The 22,445-nt window shown below is 43.6% G+C and overlaps 1 protein-coding gene across 1 annotated transcript in view; it reads right to left on the bottom strand.

The window, feature by feature from the left end:
* atp2a3 (ATPase sarcoplasmic/endoplasmic reticulum Ca2+ transporting 3) overlaps positions 1-22,445 on the bottom strand; it is a 299,782-nt gene that overhangs the window by 117,626 nt on the left and 159,711 nt on the right. Inside the window, exons 9-13 of the mRNA XM_059972937.1 lie at positions 11,388-11,476; positions 4,196-4,298; positions 3,442-3,573; positions 3,169-3,291; positions 1,082-1,300 (exon numbers count right to left, since the gene is read on the bottom strand). Of these exons, the coding sequence (XP_059828920.1) occupies positions 1,082-1,300; positions 3,169-3,291; positions 3,442-3,573; positions 4,196-4,298; positions 11,388-11,476 (666 nt within the window). The remainder of the gene's footprint in view (positions 1-1,081; positions 1,301-3,168; positions 3,292-3,441; positions 3,574-4,195; positions 4,299-11,387; positions 11,477-22,445) is intronic.

Raw genomic sequence — 22,445 nt, forward strand, 5'->3', positions numbered from 1 at the left:
GAGGAAAAGGAAGAGCAAGGTAGAGGGGCGTGGGGACAGAAAAGAAACCTTGGAGACTATAGATACTGGGAATCTTGTGTAACACACAGAATGATGGAGGAATGCAGCAGGTCAGGCAGCATCTACGGAGAGGAATAAACAGTCAATGTTTCAAACAGAGACCCTTCATCAAGACTCAATAAAAGTCAGGAGAGTCCTGATGTGGGGGCTCAGCCCAAAACAGATTATTTATTTATTTCATCAGCTGGTTGCCTTCCTGCAGGTTGAATCTTTCACTCTGTAAGCTTCATCTGAACAACCTTTTGGATCTGCTTATGTGTGACTGGAATTGAAACTAGAACCTCAGGAATAAGCTGCCAAATTCTACTGTAACGTCTCCAAATTCAGGAGGAAGCAATGAGGCCAAGTCTGATGCCCTGATCTCTGACAAGAGTCCATCTTGGTGATTCAGATCCAGTCTGACCCCCTGCTCCCTTTGAACCAGAACAATTTCAGCTCCCAGCCTTCAATAGGTACGGTAGCTGATGGAATGCAGATATACTATGAGCAATCTGAACTAAAGCTTCTTGAAGCCATAAGACCATAAGAGATAGGAGCAGAATTAGGTCTTTTAGCCCATCAAGTCCCCACGGCTGATTGCAGATCACACTCAACCCCAGACACCTGCCTTCTCACCATATCCTTCAATGCCCTGACCAATCAGGAAACAATCAACTTCTGCCTTAAATACTCCCACAGACTTGGCCTCCACAACAGTTTGTGGCAGAACATTCCCCAAATTCACCACTGTTTGGCTAAAAGGATTCCTCCTTACCTCTGTTCATAGGAAACATCCTCTCCACGTCCAACCTATGTAGTCCTTTCACAATTCGATAGGTTTCAATGAGGTCCCACACGTTCTTCTCCCACACCCAAGGCCTTCTTCCCACACACCCTGCTGGTGCTCCTAAAAGGAACACCTCCACATACAGGGAAGGTATTGTTGTCCAGGGATATGGCAATGGTCAGAATAAGGAACATTACTCCTACAGCCTCTCCCCTCCCCTTTTCACCCAACCACAGCAGAATCAAGTTTGCTCACCTCATACTGAATGAACTTGGAGGCATCTTCCAGGTTCATGTCCTCTCTCCTGGGTGGGCTGTCCCGTGTGGCCAGAGCCAGGCAGCGGAGGGTGTCCCGTCCTGTTCCCCACTCCTTGATCACACTCAGGATCTTCTCCTTTACTCGAGGGGTCAGGGGTACCTTGGTGGTGCCGAAACGGACGTAATTGCAACGTTCAATCACTCCTTCAGGAGCCCCCTAAACAAACAATATTCTTGTTAGACAGTTAGAAGGTGCCGACACAGTCAGGGCTGAATTATGCCTCTGCACTAAGGCTTCACTGGATCGTCATCAGAAGGCCACACACACACACACACACACACACACACACACACATTACAGTGTACACATCTCCCTCCCGTGAGGGCTACGACTTGGTTGTTGAGTACAAAAAAGACCGAGACTGATGGATGTCAGATCTTCTGCTGAAATGTTTGTGGTCTCGTTCTCCACTATTCCTGCCTGACTTGCGGAATATCTAAAGCACACTCTGAGTCTGATGGGAGCCGGGGGGCCGAGGGCACCTCAGGATAGGACTAGTGCTAACTGGGTTTCTCTCTAAGCTCGATGGATGCCTTTGACTTTCATCTGCCACTCATCTCTCATCGTGTGGTATTTTATGGAGCCAAAAGGTCTCATCCTGTGATTCCTCTTAGATTCCCATCCCAAGCTAAATGCTCCTCCCTCACGTCATAAATCGAGGAGGCTCTTAGCCTGAAACATTAACTCTGCTTCTCTCTCCACAGATGCTATCTGACCTGCTGAGTGTTTCCAGAATAGTCTATTGTGCATAATAAGCTTTTGCAGCCAATGATCCACTTCACATTATGACATGAAATAGACTTCTAAACTGAGCTGAGTAGGTCAGTCTTGACATTCAGTTCCTGTAAACGCCTTAATGAGAGGCTCACTCTCTGCTAACATGGGACAAGCTTCCTCTAATGCAAAGACACTCCCTCTGTAAATTGCTGAGCTATTTGTGAACGCTCAGTGAAACTCCAGCACGTTACATCGAAACAGCCAATTGTGAAGCAGTAAACTAGCTTCCCAGAGCTGCAACTACCAACGTGTAAAACAGAGAGAGAAATGGATTCAGCTAAACATCAGATGGTTTAATATTCCCACTGATCAGGTCACTTTGCCATAGTTTGGCAAGACAATGTATGTTCACAGCTGCTTGCTTGTTGGGTGTGATCAACACCAGCTCAACAGGCTGAAATGGATTCTATGGCCTTCTAAGTGTAAAGCTGAACTCTCCCCAAACTCCTGATGTGCATTGGTGTTGATTTTCTTAATAGGGAGTACTGAGGTCGTAAAGTTAATTCCAGAGAGTTTTACCCCATATAGACACACAGTTGTAAGCTGCAGTTATCCACAATGGAAGTCTAGGCCTCAGTCAGTATCTAGGAGGGGAACAAGTATTGCCAAAAATATTACATGTGCGAGGATTGCAGTGGAGATTAGAATCATGGAGTTATGCACCACAGAATCAGACCTTTCAATCCCCCAAGTCCTTGCCAATCAACAATACTAATCCCACTGATCAAGAAATGGTCCATGAGCCTTCTCTACCCTGGTGATGCAAATACTCTCCTGAGAATTCCTGATTTCAGGGATCCTCTACCACTTACTTAGGCAGGGCAGTCCTGAGTCCAATCATTGTCTGGGTGAAAAATTTCTTCCTCAAATCCCTGCTAGATCTCCCACCCATTGCCTAAAACTATACCCTTTAATTGTAGCCATGACAAAAAGTTTCTCACTGTTTATCCTCTCGATGGCTGTCATAGTTCTGCATACCTGCGTCTTCTCTCAGTCTCCTCTGGTCCAAGCCAAATAAACCTTCCCACCTCAGCTTTCCTCACACCTGACACATTCCATCCCAAGCAGTTTCCAGCTGAATCTCCTCTGCGCCCTCTCCAGTGCAACCACATTCTAGCAGATAATAGCTCTTCCTAATAAATGAACGAGCAGAGAAACAGTTCCCTTTCACTGCCATGTGCCTGGCAAATGGACCACCTGCTGAACTGACCTGACCATTCCTGGCTGCCTGAAAGTGCCCTTCTCACCTTAACAAACATCTTGTTACCAGATCCATCTGTGGGCTTGACAGGAGAGCAGTAAACAGACATGGACTTGCGATCACGGGAGAATTCGAGTGTTACATCTTTCTTCATCAGCTGTTTGATGGTCTATGAGAGGGAGAGAGGGGAAGTTAATGACTAGAAACATTAGCAGTCATTGCAGTGAGGGTGTTAGAGAGCAGATCATTTACTATTCAATGAAAAGCTCCTAGAAAACCAGGTAACATCGAAACTCGTGACTGGCAACAGGATACTCACGTTGTTACAATAGGTAGCTTTTTCTACTTTAGTGATGTCATTGAGATTGGTGTTGAAAACATTCATCTTTTCCACTAGGCAAACCAGAGCTGTTTCCGTGGCTTCTCCAACCTTCTCGTAAATACCCTTTGACTGGAAAAAGAAAGAGGAGCACGTTCAAGTATGCCAAAAAATCTTGCCATCATTTATACCACATCGCAAGAACAGAGTCAAGGCTTTTTGTGGAGTCCTGAAAGCCAATCAAAAAAATAAGAGGCTGTTTATTGTGTGAGATAGTCTTCTATGGCAATTGGTGCAGTCCAGCAGAGCCAGCTCACAAGCACCACCCACAGAGTCAAGACAGCAAGAGGCAGAAGTCATGATGCTCAGCCTACATTCACAAAATGGGGGTTAGTGGTTTAATAGCCTGAAAAGTAGGCTTTAAATTATCAGTACTTCACGAGAAAATGAGAAAAAAAAATCACTTTTATAATAGGGATCTACAAAATTAAGATTCAGGCTAAATCCCATTGAAAATAAAGACGGTCATCTGCGGTTATAATATATGAGATTAATGGAGAACACACACACACAATTCAATACAAAAGGAGAGATATAGCCAGACGGAGTGTTAAAGAGAAATGGTTATCAAGTGTGAAAAAAAAGTCACACTTTTACCAGAGAAGTACTCCAAATATATCCTATATCTTATGGTCTTATGTTCTTGTATAATGTGAACATTTTCTCTTTACATTTGATCAACACTTATACTCACTTCATTGTAATCCAGGGAGGAATCATTGCACAGTGCACAGATGGTGGCCAGCTCAACAAGTCCAGCGTACTGACTGGTTTGAATGGGTTTGTCCCCCATCAGTCTATAAGGAAGGACATATTTGTTATGAGATCAGCAAGTGTAAAGATAGCATTGAGATTTATCTGGAAATAGCACCGATAAAAAGAACAACAATTTATATTCTTATGCTCTGCTCTCCCAGAATGAAACACTCACACAGTCGTACAACACCAAAACAGGTCCTTCAGCCAAACAAGTCCATCCCAATTATCAACCATTGGTACTTATCCAATTCTATTCTCTCCACATTATCATCAACTTCTGCTTTTTAACACTGACACACTAGGGGAAACTTAGTGCAAGAGTGGGTTTCTCAGTGTGTGCATAGTCCAAGGCTGGGAAGAGAACAGTAATCTGTCCCTGTACGAGTTGGGGCACTGAATGCTCTCTCTTTCTGGATCACGTGGTGCTATTGTACATGAGGCAGAATCAGGTTAGACATCCCAGTCTGTTACCTACTCAACCCTGGTGCCTCTCAGTGCTGACGGTGCACACTGCAGAATCTTGATGGCACTTTATTAGATACAGCTGAATGCCTGCTCATTAATCAGCCAATCACGTGGCACTAACTCAATGCATAAAAGCATGCAGGCATGGTCAAGAGGTTCATGTGTATTTCATATTTCAGTAACATTTGAGTAATATTATAAATATATTGTTTGATTAAGCATTATTTGCTTACATAATTCATTACATTATATGTAAAAGTATGGGAAAGGCATACGTCATGACGCTATCACATCATAAGTGCGTGCCTTGCTAAAGTTAAAAAAAACTAGATGTATGTGAGTTATCCCTAACTCTATACTTTTCTTTCAATTAGTTTTGTGTTTTGAAGTTACAAAACCTAACAGTGGTGATGAGTATGATTTAAAACAAACCCAAGGTGACTAACTATCTGCTGAAGCACAGCGAGATGATCAAGTTTCAAAGTAAGTGTAGCACACTTTCTTCACAGAAGGGAAGAAATGGCTGAGTAAAAAGAAAGTGCAGTGCATCTTTTTTCTTTGCAAGAGGAAGAGACGGTCAGGTAAAAAAAAGGCAGAGCGGATGAAATTCTTGGGAAAATTAACAGTGAGAACTAGGTGGTGGTGATAATGACGATAATAATTAAATAATAGAAATGGCTGGCTACATCAGAAATTTAGATGTATTCAATTACACAAAAGAAAACTGGGTGATGTATACAGAATGAATTGAACAGTATTTTAAAGTAAATGGAATAGCCAGTGAAAAATGAGTGCTAGTTCTGCTGTTTGCATTGGGCGGAAAGACATACAGCTCGTTTATAAATTCAACTGCTTGAACTAAACTAAAAGTAATGACCTTTGCTGATATTGTGAAAGTAATGCAGGGACATTTAGAACTGAAACCATTGTCAATGGCAGAATGCTTTAGGCGCCATAGGTGGAATCAAAAGGAAATGGCTGAACTGAAGAAGTTGTCTGAGCATTGAAATTTCCATGATGGCTTAATGATGCACTGAGATATCATTTAGTTTGTGGAAGACATTCAAAACTGCTTCTAACTGAAGCACAGCTCACATTTAAAAGAGCAGTTGAAATTGTTGTATCAATAGAAACTGCATGTAGAAACATAATTGAGTTGCAGTCAGGAATGAAAGTAAGCATGAATAAAATTGCAACATCTAAACAGAAACCTGCCAGGTTGAACAAGTTGTGTTACTGTTGTGGCAGGGGCTCATATACACAAGACCAACACAGATTTAAAGGTGAAACTTGCAGAAAATGCAACAAAGTAGGACTCAAGCAAAGAGTATGTCTGGCATATAGAAAAAAATAAATGCACTGCAGGGGGAAGAGAAAAAGTCAAGTTTCAGTTTCAAAAAGAGCATTAATCTGCATGCTGTTGAAGAAAGATTTGACAATGATGAGAGTGAGACAGGACTCTGGAGCCTTAAGATTTACGAGAAAACTAACAAGACAACGAGCGATATGACTTAACCAGAAATGAATTGCAAATTAATTACAATGGAATTGGACAGTGGCTCAGCTTTTTCAGTCATTTCAAAATTAATTGAACTGTATTTCAAAGACACTGAACTAAAGCCTGCATTTATCCAACTAAGAACTTGTACAGGAGAAAAGCTAACTCCTGTGGGAATGACACCTGGTAACAAAGTAATACAACAACCAATGAGCCACATTAGCCTTGAATGTGGTAAAAACAGGAGGGCCAGCATTGTGGGGCTGCAACATGATTGGAGATCCATCCACCATTTGCATGCCACAACCCCTGCAACACAGTCAACTGAAAGAGAATTAAGAAAGCTATTGGATGATGCCACAGCAGTGTTCAAGAATGGCATTGGAAAACTCAATCAGATCAAGGGTAGAGTAATGTTAAATTCAAGTTTTACAAAGCCTGTCTGGTTCTTCTTTCCATTCTTGACAAAGTAGCCAGTGAGCTAGATCACATACAGGCTGAAGGAATTCTTTCCAAGGTTGAGTGGAGCCCATGGGCAACACCAGTGGTCCCAGCAGCCAAGAAGGATGAGTCTGTCAGGATTCGTGGTAACTTCAAAGTCGCCATCAACCCATTACTTAAAGTAGATGAATACCCCCCTGCCCAGAATAGAGGATATCTTTGCAAACCTTTCTGGAGTGAAACTCCGCAGCAAAATGGATGTAACTGAGGCCTAGCTACAGATGGAGATGGAAGAGGAATTTGAAGTGTTTCCGACCATAAACACTCTCAAAGGGCTTTATCACTAGAATAGGCTTATTTCTGGCATAGCATCTGCCCCTGCACTCTGGCAGGAAGATATGAATCAAAAGCTGCAAGGCTGCCCGGTCACTCAGCGTTACGTAGATGACGTCATTTTAACCAGTAAGGATGACAAGGAACATCTCCAACATTTCAAAACAGTGTTAGAAAGATTTGAAGATTATGGGCTCAGAGCATGACGCAAGTGCAAATTCTTCAAGCATCAGTTATTGTGGCCACACCATGACCCACAAGGATTACGCAAGTGTGCTGAGAAAATTCAAGCATTGGTAGATGCCACAAGGCTAAAAGGACATGTCACAGTTATGGTCTATTTTAGGATTTGGAAATTACTGTAACAGTTTCCTACCAAAGCTTGCTACTAACTCATTACTCCAGATTGGGCAGAAAAGGCAATGGACAAAGCAGTGTGAGTTGGCTTTCCAAAATGTGAAGGAAAGGGTGATGTACTCACAGACTATCATCCACATCTTCAGTGAAGCTTGCCTGTGACACCTCGCCTTCTGGTCTGGATGCAGTCACATCACATGAGTGATGGAATGCTCCAGAGACTTTGCTTCATGTTTGCTTACTGCTACTGAGAAAAATTACGCACAGATTGATAGAGAGGCCTTGCGTCTGGTTTTGGGTGTAAAATCTTTCAGCCAGTATGGGAGAGAGTTTATCCTTATTACTAGTGTCCATTTTCAATCCACAGAAGGGCACTAACAGCAGCAGCACAAATGTTGAGATTGGCTGTTTCTTGAAAGACACAATTACAAGATCAAGTTCGAGGACTACCAATCATGGAAGTGCTGATGGATTACCCCATTTACCCTTGGAAAAAGAAATATCTGAAAAACTTACAAAAAAGGACACTCATCTTGAATACTTGCCCCAGTGATGTAGTCTCCCTCTTACAGCAGAGATGATCCAAAGGGAAACCAGAAAAGATGCTACACTGCCTCAGGTCTACTTGGCAACTCAAAATAGGGGTAAATGTAGCGGAAATTCCAGTTCCCACATTTTTGTGAGTGCTTGGATGAACATCCCTGACAAAGGTTGCCAGATGTTAGAATTGAGAGTTGTTGTACATTCCAAGTTGAGAGCCAAAGTGTTGGAGAAGCTACAGGCCAGTCATCTAAGCATGGTCAAAATAAAAGCACGGGCTCAAAGCTTTGTCAGGAGGCTTGGGATGGATCAGCAGATCGAACAACCTGCCATGCCCTGTTCGGGATGCCAACACATCCAGCAGATGCTAAGAGGCATTCCCCTGGCAGAGGATTCATGTGGATTTTGCCAGATCATTCATGAGCACTAATTTCTTGGTAGTAGTGGATTCAGCTACAAAATGGCCAGAAGTGTTCCCAATAGTCTCCACTACAGCCTTGAACACTGTTATGTGTTGACAAACCTCTTTTCAAGGACTGGTGTTCCAGAATTTTACCACAAAATGGACCACAATTTGTTACAGAACAGTTACAGTCATTCCTGAAAATGAATGGAATATTACATTTGCACCGCACCACCCAGCTACACATGCCCTGGTGGAAAGTTTGACCGAAGTCTAAAGAACGCATTGTGAACAGTGTCAGCAGTACTAATCACACTGACACTGAATCAGAAGCGTCCCAATTTCCTCCTTGCATATCATAATGCAGAACACTCCACAACCAACAAATCTTCACCAACACTGTTCCTGGGTTGTCCCTTGCACTCACACTTGGATCTCCTCAAATCCAACCTCAGAAGGAGTAATCAGGACAAACATTGGAGACACATTGAGGGCTCCTTGAGCAAGCAGGTTCAATGTTTCACTCCTGGACAAGCATTCCTGGTGAAGGACTACTGAGGTGATCAAAAGTGGGTACGGAAAGATTAAGGACAGAACTGGACCACCCTCCTGGAGATGAGGAGAGCAGAGTCAGTTGTTAGAGAAGAACGGTATCCAGAGCTGTCACAAACACCTCCTGCAGACCCAGAGCCAACCCCGACAAACTCCACGGAGGAGGCCTCCGAACCTGAGATTGGTTCACAACCACAAGTCTCACCTGCCCAGCAGGGTGACCCCTTGTCAGGAAAGATGTTTATCCGAAAAGAGTAAGATATCCTCTAAAGCCATTAAATCTTTAGGCCTGAATGGGCTAATTTAAAATTGACTATGCTGTAGATTTCTATACAGTCATTGTATTATATAGTATACTTTGTATATAGTTGAGATGCATTCCACATCAAGTTGTTTATAGCTAAGCAGGGATGAGTGTTGTGTATTTAAAGATTTCAGTAATAATTGAGTAATATTGTAAGTATATATTTTGATTAAGCATTGTTCTTTTATAAAATTCATTATGGGTTGTACGTAAAAGTACGCAAATGGCATATGTCAAGGGTCGGCAACCCGCGGCTCCGGAGCCGCATGCAGCTCTTTCATCTCTGTGCTTCGGCTCCCCGTAGTTTGCTAGTTTTTGAAATGTAATTCAAAATTTGAAGATTATGGTGATCTTGTACAATCTAAAAACCTTGTGGCGACCCATTTCCTGGCACATCCGAACTGGCTCACAATTAGCCACCATTCCGGCTAAGGGAGATAGCCTATGGGGGTTTGTGAGTACGTGTCTTTTGGAGCATCCGCGCCCACGGGGACGGGTTGAGGGAGGCTTTAAATCAAGGCTGTTTAGTTCGAATAAAGTTACCTTTGACTGCAGTGTCTTTATTTTAGCACTGCGTGTAGCACACCGCTACAACGTGTTTTTTATCGCTATTAATATACATCACCACTGCCAATGCCTGACACCCGCCAGTGCGCGATTTCTTTTAATTCTTCGATCCAAGGTAGGCTAACTATGGAGTAACCTTCAACCCAACGCCTTTTTCTCGGAGTTCAAAATGTTTTTGTTGCATGCAGAAACGTAATTTCGTTTTCTCTGCAGGAGTTCATCAATTTCATAAATGTAACACATTATAGTTTGTTTATACATAGCATAAAGGCAAAAAAAAACTTTGTATGCAGTGTTATTTCATTTTAAATGTCAAACGGGTTTTGTGGCTCCCAGTGTTTTCTTTTCTGTGGGAAATGGGTCCATATTGGCTCTTTCAGTGGTAAACGTTGCCGACCCCTGGCATATGTCATGATGTTACCACATCATAAGTGTGTACTTCACTAAAGTAAAAAAAACACAAGTTATCCCTGGCTCCATGCTTTTCGATTAATTAGTTTTAAGATTTGGAGTGACAAGTTCAGTTGCTGTTCACACCAAACATCAGAATGAGGAAGAAATGTGTTTTGAGTGACTTTGTGGGGGGAAGGCATGGGGGAGAAAAGAAGATGTGGTGTGTAGGGGGGCAAGAGGGGGAAGAGGAGAGTGGGGGATAGAGGGGAAGAAGAGAGTGGGGGATAGAGGGGAAGAAGAGAGTGGGGGATAGAGGGGAAGAAGGGAGTGGGAGAGATGGGGGGAAAAGAGTGGGAGAGATGGGGGGAAAAGAGTGGGAAAGTGTGAGGAGAGAAAAGGTAAATTTACCAGGTTTGAGGATGCTGCTTCTGCATGCTATCCCAACCAAACATTCCAGTCATGGTCTGGGATCCACTGGGGATGGAGCCTACCTAAAGGACAAATGTTTTATGGTTGGGGATGGTCCCTTTAAGTTAGCATTGAGTATGTGGACTTGTGTCCCGGTGTCACAGAGTAGACACTCTAAGCTGTAAGAAGGGGTGATAACTTTGCCATTGTGCTCCGTAACAAGACAATAATCCAGGATGCATTTGGATGCACAATTCAAAGTATCCACCTTTGTTAAGGTCACTCAAATGAGATAAAGATATAAACTGTACTAAAATGTATTTTTATCATTCTTTTCCTGGATGTCATGTATGATTCCAATCTTGTTACTCTCAGCACCAACATTTGGGAACTGTTTACTGCTCACTATGAACAGTTATCCACCTTTCACCAGTCATCAGCCCGTTCACCACCATAACCCATCCTTTCATACTAGGTTCCTGTACCACTGGGCATCCCACCATCATTAAACATCTTTTTCCCTTACCCCATAGTCAAAACCCCACTTTCCCACTCCATAGCTCATCTCTCATCTCCGTTAAAGCATTCCCATTAATCCTCTCAAAGTTTAAACCAGCCTCAATGACCTCTCCCTCATAACCCAAGATGATTTCCCACTCCTCCCCCACTACCTACCCCACCCATTACCCCCTTTCCATTGGCCATGCCCAATCCCTCATTCCTGAGGCCAAGTGACAGGATGAGTAACCAGTTATTGGTTCAGTAAAACCAATGGTCTACTTGCCAATCACCACTTGATACCGAGGGCACCCCCAGAAGATGCCGATGTTGAGAGTACAGAGGGGGTATTACTCAGCTATACTCACACGTCTCCCTCCGGGGCATAGGTTGATCCTGTGATGTTGAACTCATGCAGATTACAGTTCGACCCCGTCACCGACTCAACAATAAACATCTGCAACACAGGGAGATTAGATTCAGGTTAGCTCTTCCTTGAGGATTTCATTGCTTGTATCAGGCCACACATTCCTTCCCGCCTCCCACATACACTCTTTCCTCACCTTCTCAATCTCAGAAAGTCCCTCTAAGGCCATTCAGCCTGCAACCTGCCCCTCACATGCTCTCCTAGACATGGAGAACCATCTCTGCCCTTTGATCTTTCAGGCACAATTTTCTTATTTGTATCCCCAAGTCCCAGTGGTAGCTGATGCAGACATATTATTTGTTCCACATTCAATACATTTATTTTGCTGCTTCAAACCCTAGCCTACTCATAGATTTGCTTTACCATATTGCTACATGATATCAGAATCAGGTTTATTATCACTGGCATATGTCATGAAATTTGTTAACTTAGCAGTAGCAGTTCAAACCTGAGTCTCTTCCAACTGCACCACTGCTTTGTCAGAGATCAGGAGCTCTGTGTGCAGGCAGCTTCCTGGCACACTCCATACCAACAGATTCAGCTACTGCCTGTTCAAAACCTCAGTGGTACCAAACATTGGTTTTAAGTGGCACCTAATGCCAACTAGAAACAGACTGTTGTCAGTGTGGAATGGGATGCAGCTACATGCTTTGGAATGTGAGAATTGTGTGCATTTTCTATGGATAACAAGTATTTAGAGGAAAAGTAGTCTTTATAGAAATGGGATAGGTTTCTGTGAAAGCAGTATTTACCAAGCTAGACTTGGCTCGTGATTATGTAGAACGGACACTGCAACCAGCATAATATCCACTCACACACTTCTGCAAAGGGGAAGTTGGAGCTCACAAGAAGACCAGGAGCATTGTGTATAGAGAGTAGTGAAGGAGACTAGAATTGAAGCATTGACATTGCTCAGCCAGCCACAATCTCCAGTGGCAGAGATATTGGAAACCTTGTCTCCCAATGAATGAATGATCATAGAAGGATGGAGCCGACCTGCCCCAACATCCCTGCTGGTTCTATGTATCAGAAATCTAGCCGATCAAATATTGTCCATCTACTCCCTTTAACCTTGAACATTCCCTCCATTCTGAAATTTATCCAGCTCTCCTCTGAACAGTACATTCTGTCTCCAGTGCATCCAAGATCGCAACCACTCCTTGTGTAAAGGGTTTGTTAATTTGTTTCCTTTACTAATCCCCTTCATTCTGGATCCTTTCTCTACTCTGACTGGCTCCTTCATGATTCCCTTCAAACCTTTTCTGCTTCAACCCCAACTTCCTCAAGTCTATCCACACAGCTGATTTCCCTCATTCCTGGAACTATTCTATTAAATCTCATCTGCACCCTTTCCAAAACCTTCACCTCTTCCCAGAACTGTCCTCCAGTAGTTGTCGAACAGATTTTATAAAGATTCATCATTATTTCCTTGCTCTTGCAACCTCTGCTTCCCTTTTTCAGACCACTTTCTCAGCTATGCCATCTCCTCCAAAGTGCATTCCTTTCAGACTTCACATTTCTCAATGTTAAACTCCATCTGGGCATTCCACCAGCTCTTTGCCATTTCCTTCACCACCCTCCCAATAGTTCATGGAGTTTGGGACAGAGTATTTCACAGGGAAGGATCTGCAGGACTCATACTGTATTTGAGAAGGTGGATGGGCTAACAACCAAACAAGTTTAAAGACCAATGCACTTCCATGTTAGCAGTTGAGACCTCTCACCGTGGGAAGGTGCAAATCCCTTGTAGCACATGGTTGAGAGTGCAAAACACCACAATTTGTTTCTGATTTGATAATGTCTGCAAGGTATCCTAGTGGTCATTACAAGACTTACATTCCATGACCATTGGACATAGGAGCGGATATAGTCCATTGGGCCGATCAATCCTACTCCACCATTTCATCATGGATAATTTATTATCCCTCTCAACCCCATTTTTCTGCCTTCCTGTAACCTTTGACACATTGATTAATTAAGAACTTATCAACCTCCACCTTAAATATACTCAATGACTTGGCCTGTGACAAAGAATTACACAGATTCACCATCCTCCAACAATATTTTTTTCATCTCTGTTCTAAATGAAACTTCCCTTTATTCAGAGGGTGTGCCCTCTGGTCTTGGACTCCCCCACATTCTTTCCACATCCATTCTATCTAGCAATTTTAATATTCTATTAGATATTCTCTCATTCTTCTAAACTCCAGCAAGTACAGGCCCAGAGCTGTCAAACCCTTTCATTGCTGGGATCATACTCATGAACCTCATCTGGACCCTCTCCAATGCCAGCACCTTTTCTTAGATAAGGTGTCCAAAACTGCTCACAATGCTCCACATGCAGTCTGACCAATGTCTTATAAAGCTTCAGCATTACATCCTTGTTTTTGTATTCTAGTACTTTCAAAATTAATGCTAACATTGCATTTGCCTTCCCCACCATCGACTCAATGCGCAAGCAAACCTTTAGGGTATCCTCAAGGAATGATACTCAGTTTTGCCTCCTGACACTCACATTTCTGGCATTCTGTAAGTGCCTTCCAAGTGAAGACTGATACAAAATATTTGTCAAGTTTATCTGCTATTTCTTCCTCCCCCATTGCTACCTCTCCAACATCATTTTCCAGCTCTCAACTATCCACACTCGACTCTCTTTTACTCTATATATATCTGAAGAAAAGTTCCTCTTTAATATTAATGGCTAGCTTACTTTCATATTCCATCTCTTCCTTCGTTATGACTTTTGAGTTGCCTTCTGTTGGTTCTTAACGACCTTCCAATCCTCTAATTTCCCACTAATTTTTGCTGTATTATAAGCCGTCTCTCTGACATTTTTGTTGCCTTTGACTTCCCATGTCAGCCATGGTTATATCATCCTGATGAAGGGACTCGGCCCGAAACGTCGACTGTACTTCTCCCTATAGATGCTGCCTGTCCTGCTGTGTTCCACCAGCATTTTGTGTGTGTTTCTTGAATTTCCAGCATCTGCAGATTTCCTGGTGTCTGCCTTTAGAATCTTCTTTGGGATGTATCTATCCCACACCATCCAAATTGTTCCCAGAAACTTCTGCCATTGCTGTCCTGCTGTCACCTCTGCTAGCACCCTTCCAATCAACTTTAGCCAGCTCCTCTCTTATACTTATGTAATTCCCTTTACTCCACTCTAACGTTAATTTTAACTTCTCTAAAAGCAGGGTGAATTCTATCATATTATGACCACTGCCTCCTAAGGGTTCCTTTACCTTAAGCTTCCTAATCAAATTACATAGCACCCAATCCAGAACTGCCTTTCCCTAGCGGGCTCAACCACAAGCTGCTCTAAAAAGCAGCCTTGTAGACATTCTACAAAGTCTCTGTCTTGGGATCCAGCACCTACTTGATCTTCCCCAAATCAACCTACATATTGCAATCCCCCAGGACTATCACAACATTGCCCTTTTGACATGCCATTTCTATCTCCCAACAGCCCACATCCTGGCTACTGTTCAGAGGCCTGCATGCAACACCCAGCAGGGTTTTTTTTAACCCTTGCAGTTTCTTAATTCTACCAAAAGGATTCTACATCTTTAGAACCTCCGTGACCTCTTTCTAATGATTTGATCTGATTTAATTTCATTTCTTTTTCCACTCAGTTAAGGCTTCAAAAGAGGATGAAATCCATCGACATGAGTTTTCCTTGAGTGTGCCATTGTAAGCCAGTATCGGGTAACAGTCTGGTGGATTACTTGCCAGAATCCACAGTCAGCAACATCCAGTACACTGCAGCTTATCAAAGAGTTGTGTTAACTGTGGTTAGCTGCAGTGGAGTAATTACATTTCCCATGTGAAAAGGCAACTCTGAGAAGGGGCAGATGATTTGTGCGAGAAACAAGCCAAAATCCATGGACAAACACCTTTCCCAAGGCTGAGTGATCCAGCCTGGACCCTACTCCCGAAACACTGACGACAGGGATATGGCAACGGACTCACTTTTCAATGTGGATTTAACTATTAAGGAACAACCCTTGCGTAAAAATGGATTCAGAGCTTAGAGATGGAGTTAAGACATCTTGTATTTGTACGGGATCTCTGTATCCTCAGGACATCTCCGATCACTCCCAGCCATGAATCACTGTTGACATGCAGAAAAATCTAATTTGTGCACAGCAGGCTACCAATACAAATGATGAAATAAATGAGCTGAGTCAAGGAGTTAATTTTTAAAGTAACACTGCTTAGGTGGAATAGGAATTGGTCAATTTCCTCTGTTCTTCCCCCATAAAAACCTTTCTACATCCAAAGGTGGACAGGATCCTTTGTCTCTTGCATCAGAAAGATGCCAATGCAGCTTCTGACGGCCTCTCTGCACTGTATCATGGTATCAGCCAACAGATTCCTTATTCACAGAAGGTGTGCACTTATTGCTCAGTACCAATTACTGTGTGATGTGCCTGCCCTCGCCAAAGCAGGATATAGACTTAACCATCTTGCTTTATGATTGGAGTCACAGGGGAAGCAGACTAGGTTGGATATTTCCCTGCCTCTCCAAAGAGCCGGTAGCTTTTACGAAGACAGTCACCAGTACAGACTTAGGGCAAGGAACTGAAGTCGAGGCCAATGGTCATATTGGCCAAGGTCTTGTTGAAAGGTAGACAATTCAAACAGACATAACGCCTGCTGTTTTTATTAACGGGAGAGTCATGAATCAAGGGATCAAAGCAACAAGCACACAATCTTTAAAATGAGGTGGGTAAGAATTATCTTCTCTCTGGGGTTTATAAGAGTTATTAAATTATCTTCTCTCTGGAATTCTCTGTCCCACAGGATGATAGAGGTCAGACCACAAGCTGGAAATGAATAAGTACATATTTTTTTAAAAATCGAGGGGTTGAGTTTACAGGAACAAGCACAGAAAAGGAAGTGAGGATTAGATGCAGTCATGATGAAGGGAGGGGGCGGGCGAGTGGCTCTAATTTTATGTTCTTCGACACTACTGCAGTTTCTTTAGCTCCAAAACCATCAGAACACACTGCTGCACTGAGGGAGGGGCTCGTCATTCACACATGCCCTGGCTGCTGTCTTGATTGGTCACAAAATCCGAGTTACCCCCGCACTGTAGCCAACATCTCCAAAGAAAGACAATTGCATTGCCATTTGTAGGGACTTGCTGTGCACAAACTAACTACTGACAGGGGAATGACTACACGTCAAAGTACACGGCAATTGTAAATTGCATTGGCTTGCCCTGGAGTTAGGATCGTGATATTTAAAACACAGCTTGCTCTGCTTTCTAAAGAGTTGGTAACCCAGTCAGCGATGACCATTCTCATGGAATCCAGCCTGAAATGTTGCCCTGTCTCCTGCACTATATTCATGTGTGTGATTGCTTATGAAGCAGAGAAACGATGGCTGAGGAACAGACAGTTCAGTGCATCTACCTCATGGTATACTTCCACCCTCCCCCATCTTGCCTCATCAACACACTCGCCCACTGCAGTGATCCTTGTGGTTGCATGCCTCAGCCAGTCCGTGTATGAAGCCACAATACTTAAGCAAAATAACTAGTGAAAATCTGCAATAACAAACAGAAACCCTCAGCAACAGAGACATGTAGTTGACATGTTAATGCAGATCTCTTCCCCACAGGTGTTCTGAGTTACAAAGTGTTTCAGGGAGCTTTCTGCTTTTAATCCATTCTCTGAACGAGCACGTGCCTCTCCGCACGTACAGGGTCACTGGTGGGATCTAGTCCAGGTTTCGCAGCGATGCATTTGTTTCGCACTGGGCCCATGACTGGATTCATTCTGAGGGAGAGGAACACCTTAGAGGGAGAAGGTAATGCCCTTGAATGAATTTAGTTTTTTTTAATGCTGTAGTATTTCTTATACTCATACACTTCCATATTTATTTTTAAAATTAAGTATTTCTTGTGCTGTACAGCTGCTACAAAACAAATTTAATGGCATATGTCAATGATAATAAACCGGATTCTGAAAATGTTTGAACAGTATATATTGAACAGAATGCTAAAGTGACTCCAATGATTTTGAAAGCTTTGACAGCCAACAAGATCTAAGGGTGGAGGCTGTTGCTTCTGCAGGGTGGGGGGTGAGGATGCTGTTCTGGATGTCAACAAATGAAGCCCTTCTCTGTGCACCGAGTTGTCTCTGAAGTCAGGAGCAGGTGGCAAAATGCCAGCAGGAACCATGGCGTTGGATGGATTATGTCCCTGTCAGAAGTTCCAGTCTCCTCAGAGTTGCTGGCTAGTCACAATAGGGAAATGACAGCCACATTTCACAACCGGATTGGAGTGACGACGTGATAATTTGTTAGTCAGCATGGACTCCGACCAGTGCAGCAGGGTGGTCCAAATGTTGCACTGGCTCCTCGCTGACTCGAGAGAAATGAGGATTTCAAAAACAGGACACAATGCCCCACATTGAAGGTGTGTTCACTCCTGCTCTGAGAAACATGTGGCAGGGAGGGTACGATGGTAAAGAGATGACTGAACTCCGTACCAGCCACTGGATGCGTGATTGATGTTTCCAGTTGTGGGTGGGCCTCATTTTCTAAATGGGGAGATTTCAGCATCTCAGGTGCTCGATGCAGCTTCGGCAGGCTGCTGCCCAGATTAATACATGCTGAATGCTGGTCAGGTAGTACCCACAAAACAAAATACTGCTCATTATGTTCCCTCCTATTGGCTGAGATCCTCCAGCATTTGTGTGTGGTCCAGCACCATGATGCTTCTGAGACTGCCCTGCACTCACACAGAACAGCCCATGATGGTACACAAAAATAATTCAAGCTAATGAAAAGGTGAATATACAGAGTTAATGTAAGCCATCAAAAGTAGCATCATCTGGCTTAAACAACACACACACAAAATGCCGGTGGGACACAGCAGGCCAGGCAGCATCTATAGGGAGAAGTGCTGTTGACGTTTCGGGCCGGGACCCTTCGTGACTGTGGAAAGCAGCCAGTGAGTGAGTGGGCCAGTGAAGGAGTGGAGATCTGAGGCTTTGACAAGAAGAGAGGTTTCGACAAGAAGAGGTGGAGGACGAACTTCACTCCAAGTGAGGTAAGGCCGGGTAAGTTACTTTCAAAGGAGAAAGTTTCAAAAGTTGAGGCAAGTATTGGGTAGGTCATGGCAGCTGAGATCAGCCCTGTGATTTGTTCATTCTGCAGCATGTGGGAAATCAGGGATACCTCCAGTGTCCCTGACGACTATGTGTGCAGGAAGTGTGTCCAACTGCAGCTTCTGGCAGACAGTCTTGAGCGCCTGGAGATGCGACTGGATTCATACTGGAGCATCCGCGATGCTGAGAAAGTCGTGAATAGCACATTCAGTGAGTTGGCCACACCGCAGGTAAAGGCTACACAGGCAGAAAGGGAAGGGGTGGACGCTAGATATCATAGCAGTAGGCAGGTAGTGCAGGAGTCCCCTGGGATCATTTCCCTCCTAAACAGATATACTGTTTTGGATACGGCTGGGGGAGATGTCTCATCAGGGGAAGGCAGCAGCAGCCGAGTTCAATGCACCACGGGTGGCTCTGCGGCACAGGAGGGAAGGAAAAGGAGTGGGAGAGCTATAGTGATAGGGGATTGGATTGTGAGGGGACTAGATAGGCATTTCTGTGACTCCAGGACAAACGAGACTCCAGGATGGTATGTTGCCTCCCTGGTGCAAGGGTCAAGGATGTCTCTGAGCAGCTGCAGGACATTCTGGAATGGGAGGGTGAACAGTCAGTGGTTGTGGTGCACATAGGTACCAACGATATAGGTAAAAAATGGGACGAGGTCCTAAAAGGCAAATTTAGGGAGTTAGGAGATAAACTAAAAAGTAGGACCACAAAGGTAATAATCTCTGGATTACTACCAGTGCCACATGCTAGTCAGAGTAGAAATAGGAGGATATTTCAGATGAATATGTGGCTTGAAAAATGGTGCAAGGGGGAGGGATTCAAATTTCTGGGGCATTGGAACCAGTTCTGGGGGAGGTGGGACCGGTATAAACAGGACGGTCTGCACCTGGGCTGGACTGGAACCAATGTCCTAGGGGGAGCGTTTGCTACTGCTGTTTAGGAGGCTTTAAACTAATGTGGTAGGGGGATGGGAACAAGTGCAGAGAGACAGAGGGGTGTAAAATGAGGGTAGAAGCAAAAAGTAGTAAGGTGAAAAGTAAAAGGGGCAGGCAGGCAAATCCAGGGCAAAAAGCAAAAAGGGCCACTTTTCAATGTATATGGGCTAAGAGTGTTGTAAAAACAAACCTGAAGGCTTTGTGTGTCAATGCGAGGAGCATTCGTAACAAGGTGGATGAATCGAATGTGCAGATAGTTATTAATGAATATGATATAGTTGGGATCACAGAGACATGGCTCCAGGGTGACCAAGGATGGGAGCTCAACATCCAGGGATATTCAATATTCAGGAGGGATAGACAGGAAAGAAAAGGAGGTGGGGTAGCATTGCTGGTTAGAGAGGAGATTAACGCAATAGAAAGGAAGGACATTAGCCTGGGGGATGTGGAATCGATATGGGTAGAACTGCATAACACTAAGGGGCAGAAAACGCTAGTGGGAGTTGTGTACAGGCCACCTAACAGTAGTAGTGAGGTTGGGGGTGGCATTAAACAGGAAATTAGAAATGTGTGCAATAAAGGAACAGTAGTTATAATGGGTGACTTCAATCTACATATAGATTGGGTGAACCAAATTGGTAAGGGTGCTGAGGAAGAGGATTCTTAGAATGTATGCAGGATGGTTTTCTGAACCAACATGTCGAGGAACCAACTAGAGAGCAGGCCATTCTAGATTGGGTATTGAGCAATGAGGAAGGATTAGTTAGCAATCTTGTCATACGAGGCCCCTTGGGTAAGAGTGACCATAATATGGTGGAATTCTTCATTAAGATGGAGAGTGACATAGTTAATTCAGAAACAAAGGCTCTGAACTTAAAGAAGGGTAACTTTGAAGGTATGAGACATGAATTAGCTAAGATAGACTGGCAAATGATAACTAAAGGGTTGACGGTGGATTTGCAATGGCAAGCATTTAAAGATCACATGGATGAACTACAACAATTGTTCATCCCAGTTTGGCAAAAAAATAAACCAGGGAAGGTAGTGCACCCGTGACTGACAAGGGAAATTAGGGATAGTATCAAGTCCAAAGAAGAAACATATAAATTAGCAAAAAAAAGCGGCACACCTGAGGACTGGGAGAAATTCAGAGACCAGCAGAGGAGGACAAAGGGTTTAATTAGGAAAGGGAAAAAAGATTATGAGAGAACGCTGGCAGGGAACATAAAAACTGACTGTAAAAGCTTTTATAGATATGTGAAAAGAAAAAGATTGGTCAAGACAAATATAAGTCCCTTACAGTCAGAAACAGGTGAATTGATCATAGGGAACAAGGACATGGCAGACCAATTGAATAACTACTTTGGTTCTGTCTTCACTAAGGAGAACATAAATAATCTTCCGGAAATAGTAAGGGACCGAGGGTCTAATGAGATGGAGGAACTGCGGGAAATACATGTTAGTAGGGAAGAGGTGTTAGGTAAATTGAAGGGATTAAAGGCAAATAAATCCCCAGGGCCAGATGGTCTGCATCCCAGAGTGCTTAAGGAAGTGGCCCAAGAAATAGTGGATGCATTAGTGATAATTTTCCAAAACTCCTTAGATTCTGAAATAGTTCCTGAGGATTGGAGGGTGGCTAATGTAACCCCACTTTTTAAAAAAGGAGGGAGAGAAAAACTAGGGAATTATAGACCGGTTAGTCTGACATTGGTGGTGGGGAAAATGCTAGAGTCGGTCATCAGAGATGTGATAACAGCACATTTGGAAAGAGGTGAAATCATCGGACAAAGTCAGCATGGATTTGTGAAAGGAAAATCATGTCTGACGAATCTTATAGAATTTTTTTGAAGGAGTAACTAGTAGAGTGGATGGGGAAAGCCAGTGGATGTGGTATATTTAGATTTTCAAAAGGCTTTTGACAAGGTCCTACACAGGAGATTAGAGTGTAAACTTAAAGCACACGGTATTGGGGGTATGGTATTGATGTGGATAGAGAATTGGTTGGCAGACAGGAAGCAAAGAGCGGGAGTAAACGGGACCTTTTCAGAATGGCAGGCAGTGACTACTGGGGTACCGCAAGGCTCAGTGCTGGGACCCCAATTGTTTACAATATATATTAATGATTTAGATGAGGGAATTAAATGCAGCATCTCCAAGTTTGCGGATGACACGAAGCTGGGCGGCGGTGTTAGCTGTGAGGAGGATGCTAAGAGGATGCAGGGTGACTTGGATAGGTTAGGTGAGTGGGCAAATTCATGGCAGATGCAATTTAACGTGGAGGTTATCCACCTTGGTTGCAAGAACAGGAAAACATTATTATTTGAACGGTGGCCAATTAGGAAAAGGGGAGGTGCAACGAGACCTAGGTGTCATTGTACACCAGTCATTGAAGGTGGGCATGCAGGTACAGCAGGCAGTGAAAAAGGCAAATGGTATGTTGGCATTCATAGCAAAAGGATTTGAGTACAGGAGCAGGGAGGTTCTACTGCAGTTGTACAAGGCCTTGGTGAGACCGCACCTAGAGTATTGTGTGCAGTTTTGGTCCCCTAATCTGAGGAAAGACATTCTTGCCATAGAGGGAGTACAGAGAAGTTCACCAGATTGATTCCTGGGATGGCAGGACTTTCATATGAAGAAAGACTGGATCGACTAGGCTTATACTCACTGGAATTTAGAAGATTGAGGGGTGATCTTATTGAAACTTACAAAATTCTAAAGGGATTGGACAGGCTAGATGCAGGAAGATTGTTTCCAATGTTGGGGAAGTCCAGAATGAGGGGTCACAGTTTAAGGATAAAGGGGAAGCCTTTTAGGACCGAGATGAGGAGAAACCTCTTCACACAGAGAGTGGTGAATCTGTGGAATTCTCTGCCACAGGAAACAGTTGAGGCTGGTTCATTGGCTATATTTAAGAGGAAGTTAGATATGGCCCTTGTGGCT

This window comes from Hypanus sabinus, chromosome 6 (genome assembly GCF_030144855.1).
Source record: "Hypanus sabinus isolate sHypSab1 chromosome 6, sHypSab1.hap1, whole genome shotgun sequence".
Lineage (NCBI taxonomy): Eukaryota > Metazoa > Chordata > Chondrichthyes > Myliobatiformes > Dasyatidae > Hypanus > Hypanus sabinus.